This window comes from Phymastichus coffea, unplaced genomic scaffold (genome assembly GCF_024137745.1).
Source record: "Phymastichus coffea isolate CEN01 unplaced genomic scaffold, Cenicafe_Pcof_1.1 PCOF00117, whole genome shotgun sequence".
Taxonomy (NCBI): domain Eukaryota; kingdom Metazoa; phylum Arthropoda; class Insecta; order Hymenoptera; family Eulophidae; genus Phymastichus; species Phymastichus coffea.
The window spans coordinates 612,758-632,184 of NW_026706928.1; the positions used below are offsets into that span (position 1 = coordinate 612,758).

Below are 19,427 nucleotides of genomic sequence, written 5' to 3' on the forward strand. Positions count from 1 at the left end.
TTTACCTGTGCGTCTGCCAATATTTATTTTTATATAGAGCTGCAACCATAGATTTTTGTAATTGACTATCCTACTCCTTCGTATATTCGCAATTTTCATTGAAGATGCTCTATTTCTTTTTTTTCTTAATGGAAAGCAGAGGTTCTCATCGCAGTTTAAACTAAATGCGAACCGCCGCCATATTTATTCACTATATCTACGTGGGACACGTTGTTATAACGAACAGAAGAATTTGAACTTGAATATTACTTTATTATAATAAATAAATATATATTATACGATATTATATAATATTCGATATATTATATTATAAAATATATAATATTTTATAATATTATAATATTATAAAATATATAATATATATATTTTATATAATATATAAAATATATATATTATATTATAAAATATATAATATTCGATTGAATATTACTTTGATGAAGCATCATTGTGTGGAAATGCTCGAAGGGTGGAGAAATTACAACGAAAGTGAAAGAACGGAAAAGAGAGATGAATATGAAAAATACGAAGTGAAAACGATGAAACTACGGAAGGAAAAAAATTCTTTTTACGATAATCGAATTCTTTTTAATTTGATATGATAGATTGTCATTGTTGCTATTATTATTTCATATTGGAGAACGAGGTTTGTTAAACGTTCGTTAAACGCTGCAGAGGCACGCTAGACAGTATACACTGCAGTGTTTTTACCTCCCCTACTATTTTTTCAAGGGGCGAGAGAGGAGAAGATTTGCACGCATTACCAGTGGACCTTTTAACAGTGACCGTACCTGTTCAAAAATCTCGAAAATTCGTGACGAAAATATATGGAAGAATTTAGTTCGGCGATCACGGTCTGCGTTATAGTCGGATATTCCAAGAAGTACCAATGTTAAAGTCAACCCCGGCGCAGCGCTATTACCTTCCTCCACGCTTTCACCCAGAATATATCGTAATCCGTTCCACCGGAATCAAGATAAGACAAATTTTTATACGTCCGATATTCTAACCCATTAGGTGTTTCCTCAGTTGATTGACTAAGTCACTTCGACTAAAAACAAATCATTATTTGTTTTTTCTATGCGTCTGGAAAGACTTTAATTTATATGATTATTATAATAAAAAATATATGATATTACCATACTACCGGGCGATGTATAAAACTTTTTAGACACTCCGTGAGGGAAATTATTCGTCTTACTGTTATTTATAATTTGACTGTCAAATTCTACTGAGAACTGCAGGTCGTAAATGAATAGGCGATGACGTGCTAAATAAGGATCATTACGGATTGCTTGAAACTGGAAAGTTCAGACGATTACGAGCACTGTGCGGCGCCACTAATTTCCCTGTCTATTGGAGGGTTATTGGAAATGTTGCTCTCGGCCATCTCGCCATAATCCAGGTAGCCGGGAAAGTTGCTAATATCTTCTTGGCATCACCTACAGTCTTGAGGTCTACGTCAACATAATTTATATATAATGACCCCTGTGTGAATACAAATTTGGAGCTCAAACTAAGATCACCCCATTTGCAGCAAATGATTTTTCGATTTATTCCGAAACCGCTAATATCATTTTCGTTTTTAAATTGTTACCAAAACTTGCGACGCACAATTTGGAATGTGAATCGTTTTTCTAGACTAAATAAACGATCGATTACGATAGCATATATTTGATCGTGCAACGAATTCAAAATATTAATTTCTATTATGGAAGAATCATAGATAGGAATGCTGTAGAGTAGACGGATTACTTAATTTTTATAATGAGTGAACCCCACACTTTCATTACTGAAAACGACTGAGCTCGAGCACTATCTCACTTACAACGCTAGTATTGATATATACTATTATAATAGTTTGTGATATTAGGAACAGTTTTTCAGTTTTGCCGTAACTTTTCATACATTTCATCATCGCCCACTCAACGCAACATATCGCTTAGCAGTATGACAATATCAGATAATAGACAAGATATTCGCAGGATAACTTAATAACTGAACAATCAATAATCAGGATCAAATCAAGTAACGAGAGACAGTATCAGAAGAAAATCAACTCTTATTTTACAAAAATTATCAGCTAAAAGATAAAATAAAATGTAATTTTTTTTAAGTCGAAATGGCTTAGTCAATCAGCAGAGAAAACACGACATGGGTTTGAATATCGGACGTATGAAAATTTGTCTTATCTTGAGCCCGGTGTTGCAGATTACGATATTCTGGGTGAAAAAGTGGAGGAAGGTCATAGCGCAGCGCCGGAGTCGACATTCACATTGGTACTTAATGGAATATCCGACAGTAACACTAACGAGAACTACGGAACTAAATTCTTCCATACATATTTGACAGGAATTTTCTAGATTTTCGAGCAGGTGAGGTCACTGCTAATAGATCCACTCGTAATGCCTGCAAAACTTATCTTCTTCTGCCCCTTGAAAAATAGTAGGGGAGGTAAGAGCACGCTAACAAAACTACAGTATACTATCTAGCGTACCTCTGCAAAGTTTAACATACGTTTAACAAACCTCGTTCTTCAATATGAAATAAGAATAGCAGCAATGACAATCTCTCATAATAAATTAAAAAGAACTCGATTATCGTAAAAAGAATTTTTTTCCCTCCGTTGTTTCATCGTTTTCACTTCGTATTTCTCATTTTCCATTTCTCTTTTCCTTTTTCCCATTTTCGTTGTAATTTCTCCATCCTTCAAGCATTTCCATACAATGATGCTTCATTAAAGTAATATTCAATCAAAAGGTGTATCGAATATGTGACATGTTCGAATTCTTTTGTTCGTTATACCAACGTGTCCCATGTAGATATGGCGAAATATGATGGCGGCGGTTCGCATTTAGTTTAAACTACGATGAGAACCTCTGCTTTCGTTTAAGAAAAAGGAGAAATAGAACATCTTCAATGAAAATTGCGAATATACGAAGGAGTAGCATAGTCAAGTTCAAAAATCTATGGTTGCAGCTCTATATAAAAATAAATATTGGCAGACGCACAGGTAAAATTAGGGGATCTTAATCTTTGGCTCAGACGCATTGCCGCGTGTGACTCATGAGCCGACTGTGTCGAGGTGGAAGGACTCTCAAAGCAATGAATGGGAGCAAAATATTATTTACAACCGGTACGTGCTTTTCTATGCAAATGGCCTCCGAGGTAAGCATCTAAAACATTATCATGTAATAGAAATAATCAAAAAATTGATGTTTTCGATAATCTAATAAATAGCAAATGATGATTAATAACTGTAGCTTTTAAACCACTTTTCTGCGTTTTGCAACTTAATATGTATCTTCACCAGTAATCAATGAAAATCATCTATAAAATGCAAATTTCTCGTATATCGAGTGCAGTTTGAAATATTTTTTGCGTTTTTGACTCTTCATACTAAATTTTTATTAATAATAAAGACTATTAAGTGTTAAATCTGGAATAATTATCGAAATGACCACGAATTCTAGCTCAAATACGTATTTTCTAATAATGAATAAGCGAAACTAACTATGTTTAGGAATTTGTCAGTAAGATGAAGCATTACGCGTTTCAATTAATGTAACGAAGCAACTTAAGAATTCACAGAAACCTTCGAGCTAAACAAAGTCGAAAACTTGGACTAGCGAAAAAATTTTTCAGGCCAATGAAACGATTCCGGACGTCGCCCACCTCTGCAATTCATTTCGTCCCAGAGGTTCGTTGTTTGCTTTTTGGTTACTTACCACTCACTACCCCTACCGTCCAATCCCCACCTCCGGCAAGCACACCCAGCGCAGCCTAAAAGGGCGTTCTTAAATCTAAGTTAGCTATAAGATCGAGAGGTCAGGTAATTCTACAAGCAGTATCTCATCGATACTCGTTCGAAATAGATCACAAAGGGCCATATAGCAGCCAAACAGCCAAACACCAAGAAGGTATTTGAAGTCACTACGAGAAGATTGCCATGTCGTCGATGAACTACGCACTGCCTTCCTGTTCGGGATGTTCGGGACCTCCTGTTCAGGACATTTGTTCTCCAGTGCAGATGGATGGTTTTATCGAAACGGTATTCAAGATGTCGCCAGGGGTCACCTACCATGACATACCCCCAGAACAATTGGAGCAGGCCTTAGAAGCAAATTTCGAAGATGAGCTTCCGTTTCTGAATACCTATACTCCGATTCAGCAGGAACTTTACCATTTGGAACTAGCAACGCGGATGCCACAACCCAACGAGCCAAAGCCAGAGTGTGAGTATTGTATGTTATTAAAATTATATGCGTTGTTTGTGTTTCTTTCAATGATCGTATATAAATACATATAGCATTCAAGTGAACGTGACATATAGAACGACGATCAGTAACAAAAGAATTTGGATTAGTAATGGCGCGTTTTAACGGCCGTTGTCTTGCGGTCAAGACGTTAGACTTGCAAATGCAGGGTTGTGAGGTCGAGTCTCGCCTCTGTAACTTTATAATTTAGTTTTTAAGGATTTATGTAGACGTAACGGAGATGTCTTATCAGCATTTTTTTCTAGTTCCAGATGGACCATGCTTGTTGGGTACCAAAGAGTTTTACCTTCCGAAACCTCCGGCAAAGAAACCGGAATTAACCGATGAGATCGTTTCCAGAACCATCTTCGACGAGATCCCGTTTTTAGGCCAGGAATTTGTAAAACCACGAGTTCCTAAACAAAAGCGAAATACAAAACCGCGCAAAACCCAATCCCGCAAGCCAGCCAAATAAATTGTAACGTACAACAGTGTTTCTTTTCATCTTAAAAATGTGATACTTTGCTTCCGAGGTGCGGCGGGAATAACGTTGTTTATAGACTTAAGAAAACCATTATCGATATGACGACCATAGGTTTACGCGATACTATCCCCTCGTCTTCTTTGTATACATCTTAAATGCGGTTAATGTAATTTGTGATTTCATGATATCCAAACATATTTTTTTTATTGTGATACACTTAATTTAAGTAAATGTAGAATAATAGGATAGTTGTTTTATTAAGGGACTTTCTACAGGAGAACCATCGGACATTGGATGTGGAACGAATACTCAAGTAAATTCACCAATAGTTTGTTTGTCCTTATCTTACCAAAGATTTGTGCGTGGTCTGGAAAAACCATGTGTAGCATTTATTTTAATTTTACGAATTAATGTCGGGTAATTAATTTCCTATGTCCGATGACTTTTATGTATCAGGTATAATTTAGAATCAATCATCTTATGTCAGTATAAAGATGTAATTTTATTGATAAGATCTTTTGGTAATAAAAATATATTGTAATTAACTTAAGTTTAAGAATTATTGAAACACCCCCGCTCAATTAACAATTCTCACTTCAGAAAGCAAACGCTTACAGTCGTTTTTATTCGATTTCAGGTCATAAATTTATTTGAATCTGACTTTCCCTACTCAGCAAGTTATTTTTGGCCATTGGGGAGCTTCTATTTTTTCGTTCGGACAAGTCGAAAGAAAAAGAATGCCATCGATCGCGTAAAGGGCGAATCAATTTGATCCGAATGAGTTTGCGTTTATTCAAACAAATTCCATTTTTCTTTTTACATCTTACTAAGCATTGTGCTTAAGCGCGCATGTATAGCAAAGACAATAGTTATATTTATCTGGGGTTCTAAAATATTTCATGGAAATATCACAGATGCAAAACTGTATGTTAAAACACGTCGCGATTTCCGTGTTACTGACTTGTGGACACCACATACGTGGTGACCACATCTATGACGGTACATAGCGAGGCCATGACTAAGCTTCCGGCAGATTGTACCACGTCGCCGAGTCGAACACGGCATTTCGTCTCTAAGATTGCGAATCCGTATTGTCAGTTCAAGAACGCGTAATTTGTATCGTAATACGTAAGTACGAGCACTAGTTAGTAAATGGCTGTGCTTGGTCACTTTTTTTGGATAATCGATTCAATAGAACCTTTTCGAACTCGAGTGTACTACGTATACAGTCGAAAAGTCGCACTAACGAACCGTTCAACGACGAGTAAGGAAAATCTTCGTTCTCGAACGAGGTCGATTCAATATGAGTACAGTGAAAGGCTGAACAAAATAACGCTGTACATAAATTAGATCTAACAATAATTCTTATAAACTGATTCTCATTTAACCATATAATACTATATCGCCATTTGTTCTTATAACTTATACGCATATCGATTACGATTATTTGTTTTTCAACGAACTCCACAGATGAGCAAGAATGTTTCATTGCAAGCATGACTTTTTCGGTAAGAACGAAATTTATCAAAGCGATTAAACTGAAACTTCTTTATAGCTTGTACATAAACTAATCTTAGTAGCTCAATATTGATCGGTGTAGCATAACACCTGCCTTCGCAACATCCTTTCCGACTGAAGACGACTCGGCTTAGATAACTAGAAAACAAAATACTATTTTCGTAAAGCAATGGAAAAGAGTACGCCTCGCGCGTTAAGTAGAAGAGTACAGGTAGGCCAGGCTGACGCGCCGGCAGCGGGAAAGCCATTTCGCGCCAAGGCCGGGAAGTTGCAAAGTCGGATCGCCTGAAGGTGTCGCCGGCGCGAAACCACACGGCGCTCACGCAGTCTTTGTGTATTGGTCGATGATATCCAGCACTGAGACCCAGGTACCAGTCGACAGCGCCAGCATCGAGAACAGAACGAGCACGACGTTCTTCCAGATCCGCCAGTAGCCGAAGCCGAGGTGGCCGTCCCAGCAGGACACCGTCTCGACGATCGCGGGGATGCACACGCCGAGGAACGAGAAGAACACCGCCCCGACCAACGAGATGAACGGCTCGAGCGTGGGCACGGCCACGGCGACGATCACTGTCGAGGAGCAATTGCAATTCTGTATAGCGTGGTCGGTCGCGGACGCCGCTGGCGTGCGGCCGCCCACTTACCCGTCAGCATCACCATGCACACCCGCACCCCGGTTTCCCCGAGACACTGGTACTTGTGGCTGAGCTTCTGCTTCACGGCGTTCGATATGATCTCCAGCGGCACGAAGAACTGCAGTCCGTACGTGAAGGCGATGGCGAGCGAGATGAGGATCTTCACGGTCTGGCCAAACCTGTAAAGGTCGAACGGTCGCTATCAGTGGTCGCCTCTGGCGATGGCGGCGCGCGCCTCTGGCGCCTCGACTCACGCTGTCTCTATCGGAAGGTTATTGGAGATGCTGCCCTCGGCCGTCTCGCCGTAATTCAGGTAGCCGAGAATCCCCATGGCCGCGTAGAGCGCGATGACCACCGTCATCGAGACGTTGAGCACGTTGGGACAGCCGAGGAACTGCTGCGGCCGCGACATGCTGTTCTCGATCGACATCACCTGCGGCACGAAATCGAGCGCGAGTTGGCATCGTGCGCGAGCAAACGTATCGCGAAGGCGAAGATGCTCACGGTGCCGATGCCCTCGATGGCGAAGATCACGGTGGCGAAGAACTTGGGTATCTTGTCCCAGTCGGCGATGTAGTGGAGCTCGTCGAGCGGCTTGAACTTCTGGCACAGCTGCCAGAGAATCATCGCGAAGCTGACGCTCATGAAGGCGTTTGCCAGCAGCGAGAACGGCACGAGCATCTTCAAGTGGCGTATCTGACCGAAGAAGACGAGCACCGGAATGATGATCGCTATGTACAGCCTTAGGTCGACGTTCACGTGGAAGTAGTAGTTACCCAGCTGGAAATCGAAGAGACAGCGTCCTGATCTCAGCGAAAAGACGTTGTTGCACTTGGCCGTGCTCGCGACATTGAGCACGGACGAAGATTACATCACTTGCATCGAATCGGCCGATCGAGAAAATAAGCGATCTCCGATGATCGCGCCGATAGCGGCGTTGCCTTCGACTTCTGCGGGCACTCGAGTCCTTATCGCGGCCCGGTGCGCAACAGGGGAAACTCGTGGCTGGCGCGCGTGGACGAGCGCGGCGCGACGCGCGCGCGACGAGCGCAGTTGCCGGGCGTCGATGTCACCAACCTGCTTGATGCCGCCGGCGATGAGGACGACGTAGGTGCAGGTGACGCCGACCTGCGTGGCCACCAGGGCGCAGCTGACCAAACTCCTGACGAAGCCGGAAAAGCGCCGCAGCGGCTTGGGCCCGAACTCGAAGGCCGCGGCCGCAGTCTCGGGGTAGTCCAGATGCGGCGAGCGCGTCTTGCGGCAGAGCACCTGCGACGAGCGCACCAGTATGTGCACGCAGTGCGAGCACACGATGCCGATGACGATGACGCCGATGCCGCCGAACAGCAGGCCGCCGTTCTTCACCGCCGCCGGCATGGCCAGGATGCCCGAGCCCAGCGACGCCTTGATCAGGTGCGCCGCCGCCCCGAAGTTCCTGCAAATTCGCCGAGGCTGTAGCTCGACCCTCGGAGCCAACTTTGTCCGATCGCGCTTTCGAGCCGACGCTCCTAGCCGTAATTGCATCCGCTCAACTTTTCACAAAAGATAGCGTTACCACGCTTTGGCGCATTCTTTTCTTCCGTCTCCTCTCTCTCTCTCTCTCTCTCTCTCTCTCTCTCTCTCTCTCTCTCTCTCTCGTTCTTCTTTCGAGTTGCGTAACGCGAAACCGGCGGTGTCGATTGATTCATCCGCGCGCGGCGAACCAACTCTGTGCCAACGATCTCTCGCTCGGCATATATACTTACGACGTCGCATGCTTGCTGTCCCTGTGTTGGCTCGGTTCATAGTGTCCGGTCTTCTCGCTGATCACGATCGTTGTCCTGCGAACACAGAGAAGCCGAACATTCATCATCGTCCGTCCAAGTCCACTCTCCACGCCGACGCGGACGACGCCAGAGGAAAGAAGCGCGACGCGATGGATCCGCACAGTGCAAAACCGCGCGCAGGAGACTCACGTGCTGTTGAAGTCAACGGTCCCCGGATCCTGTGCCTTGGAGTCCTTGTTGTCCATAGCGGATGAGACTGTCTCGCTCGACACTCGCGTCAGTCGCGTGGCAAAGGGAGTGCGCGTACGGGCTTCGGGCGCGCGAACGACTTTGGCGGAGCTCGTCGCGGCTGGGCGAATCGGTCGTGCGGAGTGCAGGTCGCGCGTTCTCGCGGTCAAGTGCAGTGCAGCGCTCGGTGTCGCAAGCGCGAATGAGCGCCAGTCAGCCAGCCAGCCAGTTCAGCCGACGGCGATGTCCCCCTCCGCCGAGCCCGAAAAAGCCGATCGCTCTCTCGCGCTCCTCTTGACCGCGATTGCACGGGTACCGATAGGCGACTCGTTGGGCCCGAGCGCGATCGCCGCGCGTCTCCCCCGTTCATTGTTCGGCGCTCCCCGGCCGAGCAGCGCGCCCGTGCCACTCGCGCAGCCCTCGCCGAGGTGCATCCGAGTGACTTTCCGCGCGCGAACGCGATTAGAGGCACCGTTTTCCCGCCAGCCGCGCGGCCGCAACGACACGTGGAATGTTTCTCTTTTCTTTCTTCCAGTCGCGCTGCCTTCGCGCGCTAATGAAATCGAAAGTTTCCCGCGGCAGATTAAGGCGCGCGATCCACTTCTCCGCGCATGATTCACGAGCGATATCAAAGAGCTAATTGTCGGCGTGTTTACATTACGCGCCGCTTAGCTGGGAGAGAGAGAGAGAGAGAAAAGAGAAAAAAAGTGGCATGACGGCGTAAACACTCCGCGCGCCTTCGCGGGCGCGCGATCCTCGCCGCCGAACGCTTATCGCTGCTCCGAGAGCAGATGACGACGATCGTTGCCGACCCGATGACATCAATTCCGCCGATCGATAGGAAGGAAAGGCCGGGGCGAGCGGGTCAGGGATCAGCTTCTATCTCGAAATCTTCGAGTGTCCAACCCAGTTAATTCGCGATTTTCATTATCTCCCAAGTACACTCGTACTTTCTTTCCCGCTCTTCTTTATTTATTATTACTTATTCTAATATTATTTTTTTTTTAATTTTCGTATTATCATCGCCGCGAGGTCAGCGCTGCGCGCGATGGTATCGCATCGGCCGATGCGAAAAAAAAAAATAGCAATTACGCGGCGTCGGTATGTGCATCGGCGCGCTTTATCTGTAACAAACGAGTGGAAAATTACTGGCGTTGATCTTTCGGTAAATCGCGACTTAAACGCCGGAGGTGTGCTAACTGACTCTCGCGATCAACGTGCTCGCCTCGCGATGATGAGCAGCGCGCGCGCGCGAGCAAACGACGCGGAAGCCCGAGCGCCGTTCGTCGCCCGACTGTACGCGCCACTCGGTACTTTCATGGTGTGCGATCGCGGCTTCGGCATTGCCTGAGCCGCAGCCGCAATCTTGCGCGACCCTTTGCCGTCCGCGCGCGTTCGCGAGCGGCGTGACTTTTCCTTGTTGCTTTATTTCTCATTTTATTATTTTTTTTTTCTTTTGACTAACAGTGATATGTTTAGCACGCTTCAGGCGTTCATTTTTTTCCGTCTTCTTTTCGCATTATTTTTTATGCACGAATATAGATCAAAACTGTTATTGGCGAAAAGGAAAATTACAATATTCAATGTGAATGAAATATTCCCATGATTTCACATTATTTATTGCCAAACAAATATGCAACTACATAATCGTGATTTAAAAATGTTATCAATGTAAGTTTTCAGTTTTCATCATCATATCAAGTTGTGCGTTGAAAAATCATTAAAAAATTTCAAAAGCACGATAACAAATGTAATGTAAGCTCTAAAAACATTATAGTTTTCCATGATCATATCCTCCACGATGTAGATAACGTATGCTTCGTTAGACGTTCGCAGTTGTGATTAGTGCATTTTCGAAAAAAAAAATGCCTAACATCTTATGTAACTGAATAAAGCCGCGAAATCACTGTGCAATATTTCATCGCGATAATCTATCGATTCACATCTTTTATTGCTACATTGTTTATTGAAAGTTCAATTAATTTCTATATCGAGGTATATCAGTCGGTTTTTATTCGGAGGCTAATATGATTAAATCAATCAATTCACATAAAATCCATGTCAACTATATGCCGATAGACTTTGCGAACGTTTAATCCTCTACGAAAATTTGCAGTAATTTTTCACGAGCGTACACAACACATGTATACTGTCGCACAACAGCCGATCACGTGACACTATCTCTCAACCAATCGGATTACGAATGAACTGGCTTCGCTTCGTTAGGATATCTGTTTGCGAGAGGAGGATCTGCCGAGAAATTCGGAACGAAAGCGCCAGCGGAACGCGCGATACGCGTTTTATTTTATTATTATCTCGAGCTCGAGGGATTACGCGCGGAGACACGCGATCTGCCGCTCGAGCCGCGCATATTTTCGCGCGCTTTATCGGCCAAAACGATTTCGAGATATTTTATGAAACGCTGAGATACTTTCGACGGCAAAACATGCCTGACGTCACTCCACATGCAATAAACTTGCGCGAGCGTATGTATTTCTTTTTTTTCTCTCTTTACGCGAGAATTCAGTGCGCTGCCGATTGTTAAAAAAAGAAAATGAATTCAGCGAACCGACTTCGTTAAAAAAGAAATAAATAAAATATAACGAGGCGCGAGTCGCGTTGAGATCCGGAGCGCAACGACGCATTGTATAACGACCGCTGATTCTTAACTATTCTTTTTTTTTTTTATGATTATTGCCACTTAAGGCCGTCTCGCAACGATTCATAGGTGACACAATCGCGTCAGTCGCTCAAGGCTCCTTTAATTAGGCAGAACTAAACGCAGCCGCGGAATCGTTATCGAGCGGCTTCTAAACTCCGAACGGAAATCCCATTGTAGAAAAAGGAAAAAAAAGAAGAGAAAAAAATCCGTTGATGCGATCCGCGGGCGAGTCGGCCTTGCAGGTGAGAGCCTCGATCGCCCGCGACTAATTAATTGACCGTGCGATCGTGTACTTTTCCCCGCGACAAACTTTCCTAGTCGCTCCTTATAATAACAGAAATTCAAATCCGAGCGGAAAATTTACAGCGCGGAGATAAGATGCGCCGATAAGGCGCGAAGAGGCGTGTGAGCGCTCGCCTCGGCGTCAGTCCATTCTAATGTCAATTAGATAGCCGACGACGTTATCGAAGAAGGTCCGATAATGGGCGAGAGTCGAAATTGCGATAAGGCTGTACCAGAGATAGCGCGAGCCCGGTTACGCAAGGTGTTGCGCGCCAGTGCGTCGATGAATCCCTTCTCGGCGCGCGACCCCCCTGCTGGCCCTTGGCCTCGTCCTCGCCGAGCAGACGCGCGTTCGCCGACTACAGCTAGACGGATTACAGCGGCTTGCGGCTAGCTAAACTGGATTAGCGAGCCGCAGGATCCGCCAGCTCAGTGCCGAGCGATCGGGCGCGATGGCCGGGCTCGACGAGCGCTCGCACGAGGAGGCAACGCGGACCGACGACGACGACGACGACGACGGCGACGACGACGACGACGACGACGACGACGACTTGATTCCGCCGGAGCCGCCGGGCGAGTGCCACGCCAGCCTGCAGCGCGATGTCGCGCTCCTCGGCGACTCGGTGCGCCGCGCCCGCGTGTCCGACCTCGCCGCGTTCATCATGCGCCGGAGGTCGTTCCGCAACCCGTACTACATGGACAGGTTCGTCCGGCATTGCCGCATCAACGAGTACGGCAGCAACTACCCGCGCGACAGGTACGACCCGCGCAAGTGGCCGCGCAGCTCCTACTACGAGTCGCTCGCCAGGCGCCAGGAGGAGGCCTGCTTCCAGGCGAGGTGCCGCGAGTACGCGCGCTCGCGGACGGCCGACGCCGACCCGCCGAGCCGCGCCTGATTTCCCTTTGTTCGTCCTTCCGAGGCGAGCGGAGCGCTCGTTTTTTTCCACGCCGCGCCGCCTTTTCTCGCGCCGTGCGCGCGGACCGAGAGCACGTTTGTTTCTCTTTCCTCGTTCTTTTTTTGTCGCTCGCGCGTTGCTCGCGCGGAGCGCGCGAGACGACCGATCGTTTGCTAACGCATCGTAATATCATACCCGTATGCGCGCGCGCGCGAATATTTCGACAATGACTTGTGCGTACGCACGTACGCGCGATTCAACGTTTATTCCCCTCCTGTCCCGGCTGCGCTATTTCGACTCCGCGCGCGCGACCGCGGAGTGCGAGTTTCGTCGCGACAATTTCATCCTTTTGTTTTGTTTTCTGCCGAGGTTTCGGCGAGTGTGCGTTTGATCGCAGCGGCGATTAAGTGCGCGCGCGTCCTGCGATTGTATTTTCAACTCCCGTGGCTAATGACCGAAATTCCACAGTAATGTAATCATGTACAGAAAAAAAAAAAAAAACTATGCGAAATTCAGCGAAGCCAATCCATTCATCGTTGCAATGGACGATGGCAAAATGCACTACTTTGTAACTGTATTATATATAACCTTATTCGCGATAAGGTTCCGTTAGTTAGTCTATCCTTGGAGATTCGCTTTCACTTTATCTCCAGCTCTCCTTTATGCTCCACACAAGTGCTGTACTGTATTCTGGGATTTCATTGTATAAATAAGCGATATACGTATAGAAGTAAAATGCGCATTAAGAATACACAGTTGTCTTTTATTTTGAATACATGTTGATAACTGAGGCAAGAAATTTACGCTCTTTTCCGATAGTTATAATCGTTTTCTGGCCTGGAAAAATCGACCGCACACGCGCGCATACACACACGCGCGCGCGCACACTCACAATTATAAATATATGTAGCGCTTTTCGATAAGTAAATTTTGACAGTTGAATAGCACGGCAATCCGCTTGTGCGACGACACTGACACATTTATCGTCGGATACTTGATTGCACTTCTCGCGGACGACACGGACAAACACAGCCGATGCGCACTACACTTGTGTTTATGTATATACTTTGCATATACATTGTACTCGTGTAGGTGTGCGCCTCGTTTGATCCACTTATCAGCCGCAAACAATCCAGTTTACTTTACTTTCAGTCTCTCGGGTTTTCTTTTGTTTAAATAGAAAATCGAGTTTTTCTGCTGATAGCCGATCGGAAACCAGCCAAAATTCAAGCAATCAAGCCGGAGAATATTTAAAAGCCGTGCGAGCACGTGTCCACGACCGAACAAAGCAAAACAATACGTTCCCCCACCCCGCCAACCGACCGTTTAACTGTTGATAATGCAGCTGTCTTAATAACGAACTCTCGAAAAAACTCCCGGACGTTCTTTTGGCGCTTTCGTTCATAATAACACGAATTCATTCATATTTTTTAAACATTCTTGAAACGCTATTTACTAGTCAAATCTTTACAAACTAATAATCAAACAGGCTACAACTTACTCTTCATTCGTGACGTCAGTCCGATGCACGATAATAATTACATGTCGACTGAAATATTGGTTCTGTCAACGTGTAATTGTTAATTGTAATAGACTGACGTCGTTATTTTATTCCTCTGTCCTCTTCTGAGAAATCGGAAACCAATTCATTCGCAATCTTATTGGCTAAAAAGATATACACGTGAGCTGCGCTGTTATGTGCGACAGCTATACTATATGTCAGTTGAAAATCTTTGCTGTGTGCGAAAAAAGTTTCCGTTTCAATGAGGAAGGACACGCAACTCGACAGATCGCTTTGATGAATAACTATTGTGAAATAATTTCGAATCGGTTCATCCCGTGCAGTAGATTATTAGAAAACTGTTTTCTAATAAGCTACTACTAGTAAGCTACGAAAGAAAAACAGATATCATCAACAATCCATAAACACGTGAAAAGTATGTGAGAAACTAAATTATGAGGCACACCTGATGTTTTTATTTGGCTAGACTAGAAAATATAAGGAAGACAAAATTTATAACACACGACAAACCATACGTAAGCTTCTATAGCTATAATACTACTAAACCTGAAAATAATACAGGATATATTAAAAATGACTTATTCTAGATAATCAAATTTACTTTTATAGCAAACTATTCAATACCAGTAGATTTGAACGTCTACTATACTAATTTGTCCGTTATTTACATCATGAAGGACGTATAATGTGATCACAGACAACTACCTGAACTGTTTTTATTTAATGTTTTCGAGTTGTATATGTTTATTTACCAAAATAAATTATGTCATCGCGGTATAGCGTATTAACTGATTATTAAAACAAACGAAAGAACGCTACACGTTACTATAGTGCCACGGTAGTACGAGGGTGGTCTCAACAGTTTTCAATCTCAACCTGAAGATGGCAACGTAAATTGGGTATATGTTATTTATTTGCCGGATGCCGATTGCCGCGGTAATTTGCTCACTCACGAGTCAAAAACGCATTCATATGAAACATTTCCAAGGTCTTATTGCGGTTTAAGGAAAACGATAGCATGTTAAATAAAAACCTAACGCAGATCGAGGCGCCGCATATTACGCCTGAAATTCAATTTTGTATTGAATTCGTACAACCGTCCAAGAACGTATAAAGATCAAGGTCACTCTTAACGAATCTTTGACAGAATGATTGGCTTGACGTTTTCTGATGAATTTCAATCGGCAGCATTCCGAGTCGAACGGAAAAGTACACTCCAAACGTTCTGCCTTTTCTTACCACTCAACATATAGTCTTTTAACAAACCGAATTTTAGGTGAATATAATTTTAAGTAATGGAAAGTATGTATACATACAAAATGGAGTTTTTTCAAAAAAGTCGAAAAACAGAAAATTTCGAGTGAGAATCGTAATGTGCAGAGGGTATTAAATGTTTGTATAAACAGTTGCTTGTTTTGGTTTTAATCGAAAACATATTATTTAAGCTTGAAATGAATTTTTTAATAAGCTTATCAACATTGAAACGTGAATGTTATTTGTGTTATTAGCGATATTTTTCAGTGAAAAGAAAAATACGACGTAGATTTTCATTTTTTTGTATTTTTTTCAGAAATATTTACATCTTTTTTTTCAAGGAAATTCATTGTAATTATATTCGGTTTATTTCTCAGCCTCAATACCGAGTAAAAATAATTGATTCTCTGAACTATATAGCCAATTTTCTTTTATTGCATGAAAGTATTATCGTATTTATTTATTTATTCTAACAACAGAACATATTATAATATGTAGCTATATATTGCTTATTTGCATTTTCATAAAATATTTCATAAAATTGTTTTCAGAAATTTAAATTGACGGTATTTTTTCATGCAAAGAAAGAATTATTCAGCATTAATAATCTTATAGTTTCCAAAAATATCTTTTACAAATTGAAAAATCAGCTTTTATCAATTAAGGATTCAAAAGATATATATAATTTAATTTTCATAACATAATATTTGGATGTCATTTAAATAACTATATTATATATTTGTATATGGACAATTTATTATACAATATTAAAATCTAACTCTCTCATTATTTAATCTTATGATTACTGAGACGTTTACAGTATGTATTAATTATTTATAAGCATGTTCCTCGCGAATAAAAAATAAATTATTTTTATGCCGAGTAAAAAATATGTTTCTAATGGAGACTTTTCAATTTATTCATACGTCATACCAAAAATTTAATGTTCCACGCCCCACTCCCACTTTTATAGAACCACAGGTGAATATGTTTTTACGAATTCCGCGGCAATAGTCAATTACGCGCCTTTTTTCCGACATTAGTTTGCTTTCTATCCTTTTCTAACGCTCACGTATTGTGTGGAATCTCTCTCTCTCTCTCTCTCTTTTTATCCCACATCCAATACAATCACAGTAGGTTTCACCTTCCATGCTGTCTAAAGTGCAGACGCTGTTTCCTGGTGATTGTTTTTTTTGTTATGAAGCCTATACCTATTTGCTAGTTTTCTGACACAAACTTAAGCACGAAGTTTACTTAAAAGACGTATTCTATTGTGCTTTTATGACCTTAACTAATTTTTAAAGTGAATAAGGTCTATGATCATTATCCCGTATTATCCAATTGCCTAGTAGTGATAGGTTAGTTCGTCCACTTGTTGCTTTTAACTATTCAAACAAGTGTATGTGATGAGTTTATTATAATTTTGATATTTGTTATTCAACAGGTGTGATAGAGATTACTCAGACTGCACAACTTGATTGTGAAGTTCAGTTCATTATAATGAAGTAAAACTATGGTGTATATGTTATTATTATGAGTTGATTGAATGTACAAAAATTCATCATTGATTGACTTGTGGTTTTCGTATATTTATCAGTACAACTTTACACTTACTTAGGTACTATTTTTTAAATTAATGTTTATTTGTTGTATATTAGTATATTGCTTTATAGCACAAAGTTCATTTATGAAAGTATTGTTTGTATTTTAAGTGTATTGCTTATACACTCTATCAAAATCTAATAATATCAGCTAAATAAAAATAAATAATCTTAATAATAATGACATTATTTATAATTTTAGAAAATATAATGGTGCGCCATAAAACCAAAGGAAAAAAAATTAAAACATCCAAACAAAAATCTGAAACCAAAGTCATGAATAAAACTACAGCAATGGTCAAGAAAAATCACATACTCCAAGAAATTACATCTCTTCAAAAGACGACTCATTTACTCATTCCAAAGCTACCATTTGCTAGACTTCTCAAAGAAATTCTGAATGATTTGTTTCCTCGAAATAATAGTTTTAAATTACAACTCACTGCATTAGAAGCTCTTCAAGAAGCTGCAGAAATGTACCTTGTTCAGTTTTTTGAGGATGCATATCTTTTGTGTTTACATAATAAACGAGTGACGTTAATGCAAAAAGATATGATTTTATTGAGGAGGATACGTGGTCGTAATGATATTATCAATAGATAGTTTAATGTAAATTTTATGATATCTTGTTTGGACGAGTTCTATTTTGAGTTGATAACTATATTTTTCAAACTAGTATAATTGATAATTTTTTAATAAATGTAACTCAAATTAGCCTTTATGATAATTTGGATTAATAACATCTGTTTCTGAACTTATAATTTTTATTGAAATGCTTAAGAACAATATCCATGATGGGCTGTGAAATAGTGTATTTTTATGCAAAATAATATTTTTTGTACTACTTGATATTAAATAAATATGATTACTGTAGACTAAATGTTTCATACATTGTGAATTTATTTAATAAATATAGTACCTATAATTCAAGAACACTTTAAATGAACTAATTTCCGACAGCTTCAGCTCGATCAAGCAATAGATTGATTTTGAAACACAATTTCTGAAAAAATTGTTGGAAATTATTTGCTGTTCTCTCTATCTGATTAATCTATTTTTGCTTGTTGCAATCTACAATCCAATTTCGCTATTACTGTAGTAACACAAATAGCAAAATTGATTTGGATAATTAAAAAAATTTTATATACAAGTTTCTGATAAAAACTTCATTTCTTTTGACAATTGTAATATAATCATGCTTTATCATTTAAATTTATTTTAACATAATTGTTGAATTAAAATTTACGAAACAGTACGGAACTTACGGTGACATTGGAAGGAATAAACTATTCTTGTACTCGACACACCAGGATATAATGCGATAATGTTTACTATAATCTTGTCAAAGTGATCCTGAGTGTAAAAAAATCGACGAATTTCCGTTATCTTTTACATGTAAGTCAATCAGCAATCGAAGCAATATTAACGATCAACCCGCCATTACCACTGCCATCGTGGTCAATCGTCAGACTGACCGACAGAACTGCTTTCTACCGATAATCCTCGTTTCGTCCATTTTTCGCTGTTTCAACGAGAACAATATATCGGTCAATCGTAAACTTACGTTATGACGTCGATCACGCGTCTCGAATTGTTTTCGGCGCGACCAATTTATAGCGTGATTTATCAAAATAAGTCAATGGCCTTGTACTTTTCAAGAGTACCTTGTCGAGATTGGCCACATCAAAGTAGTTACGAGTCGATCGCAATGTCGCCAGTGTATAAAAATCAACCATGTCGCCGTACAGCTTTTGCAACTCGACGTGAAGACTTTCAATTCGAAAACAGGCGACCACCAGTGCGTGAGAATTCCGCTCGATGATTTATAGGAGTGTTTCGATTGATTATTTACTGATGGAGATTCGAAAAACAATGAACCTTGATAATTGTCGCAATGAATTTTTTCACAACGGACAAACCGATTTTACTCGAGGCGCCGGTGACGACAGCGACAAATTCCTTTGATGTCCTATGAATTCTACGCGAATATTCTGTACGAAATGACGAATAAATTTACAGTCGATCACGTAAAACCTTACATATAAAATGAGATAGGAATAGCTCTAGAGAAAAAAGAAGTAAATTTGTCCGGGATTATCTAATTACTATCACAGAGTAGGAGATGACTATCTAGCTTACAGCTCATTCCACTATATCGCATGATTCTGTTCTGTTTACCTTACTGACACCGCTGGGACTAACTAAACTCCGCTTTCTATACGGCCAGCGTTAAATCTTTCCTTTGCTGTGAAACGTCGCCCCGACAAAACTAACTATACATGAGCTTGTACCTCCTGTTGAAAAGACAGTAACACGATTGATTGTT

General features: G+C 41.8%; 3 protein-coding genes and 1 long non-coding RNA gene across 4 annotated transcripts; 3 read left to right on the forward strand and 1 right to left on the reverse strand.

Annotated features, from left to right (window-relative positions):
• Nucleotides 1-5,201: 5,201 nt before the first annotated feature.
• On the reverse strand, nt 5,202-9,789 carry LOC131670938 (proton-coupled amino acid transporter-like protein pathetic). The gene is made up of 7 exons (XM_058946960.1): nt 8,846-9,789; nt 8,636-8,710; nt 7,968-8,325; nt 7,395-7,670; nt 7,145-7,323; nt 6,900-7,069; nt 5,202-6,825 (listed from the first exon to the last, which is right to left on the reverse strand). The coding sequence occupies exons 1-7, from the start codon at nt 8,899-8,901 to the stop codon at nt 6,575-6,577; spliced, it is 1,365 nt and encodes a 454-aa protein (XP_058802943.1). The 5' UTR covers nt 8,902-9,789; the 3' UTR covers nt 5,202-6,574.
• LOC131670878 (SAP30-binding protein-like) lies at nt 9,128-14,252 on the forward strand. Its single transcript, XM_058946855.1, has 4 exons — nt 9,128-9,196; nt 9,557-9,642; nt 10,156-10,180; nt 12,227-14,252. The coding sequence occupies exons 1-4, from the start codon at nt 9,128-9,130 to the stop codon at nt 12,722-12,724; spliced, it is 678 nt and encodes a 225-aa protein (XP_058802838.1). The 3' UTR covers nt 12,725-14,252.
• Nucleotides 14,253-16,511: 2,259 nt separating this feature from the next.
• On the forward strand, nt 16,512-17,118 carry LOC131670949 (uncharacterized). The gene is made up of 2 exons (XR_009302493.1): nt 16,512-16,858; nt 16,945-17,118. It is a non-coding gene; the product is annotated as an uncharacterized LOC131670949 (long non-coding RNA).
• Nucleotides 17,119-17,311: 193 nt separating this feature from the next.
• On the forward strand, nt 17,312-17,704 carry LOC131670880 (histone H3-like centromeric protein A). The gene has a single exon (XM_058946856.1). The coding sequence runs from the start codon at nt 17,312-17,314 to the stop codon at nt 17,702-17,704; it is 393 nt and encodes a 130-aa protein (XP_058802839.1).
• Nucleotides 17,705-19,427: the final 1,723 nt, after the last annotated feature.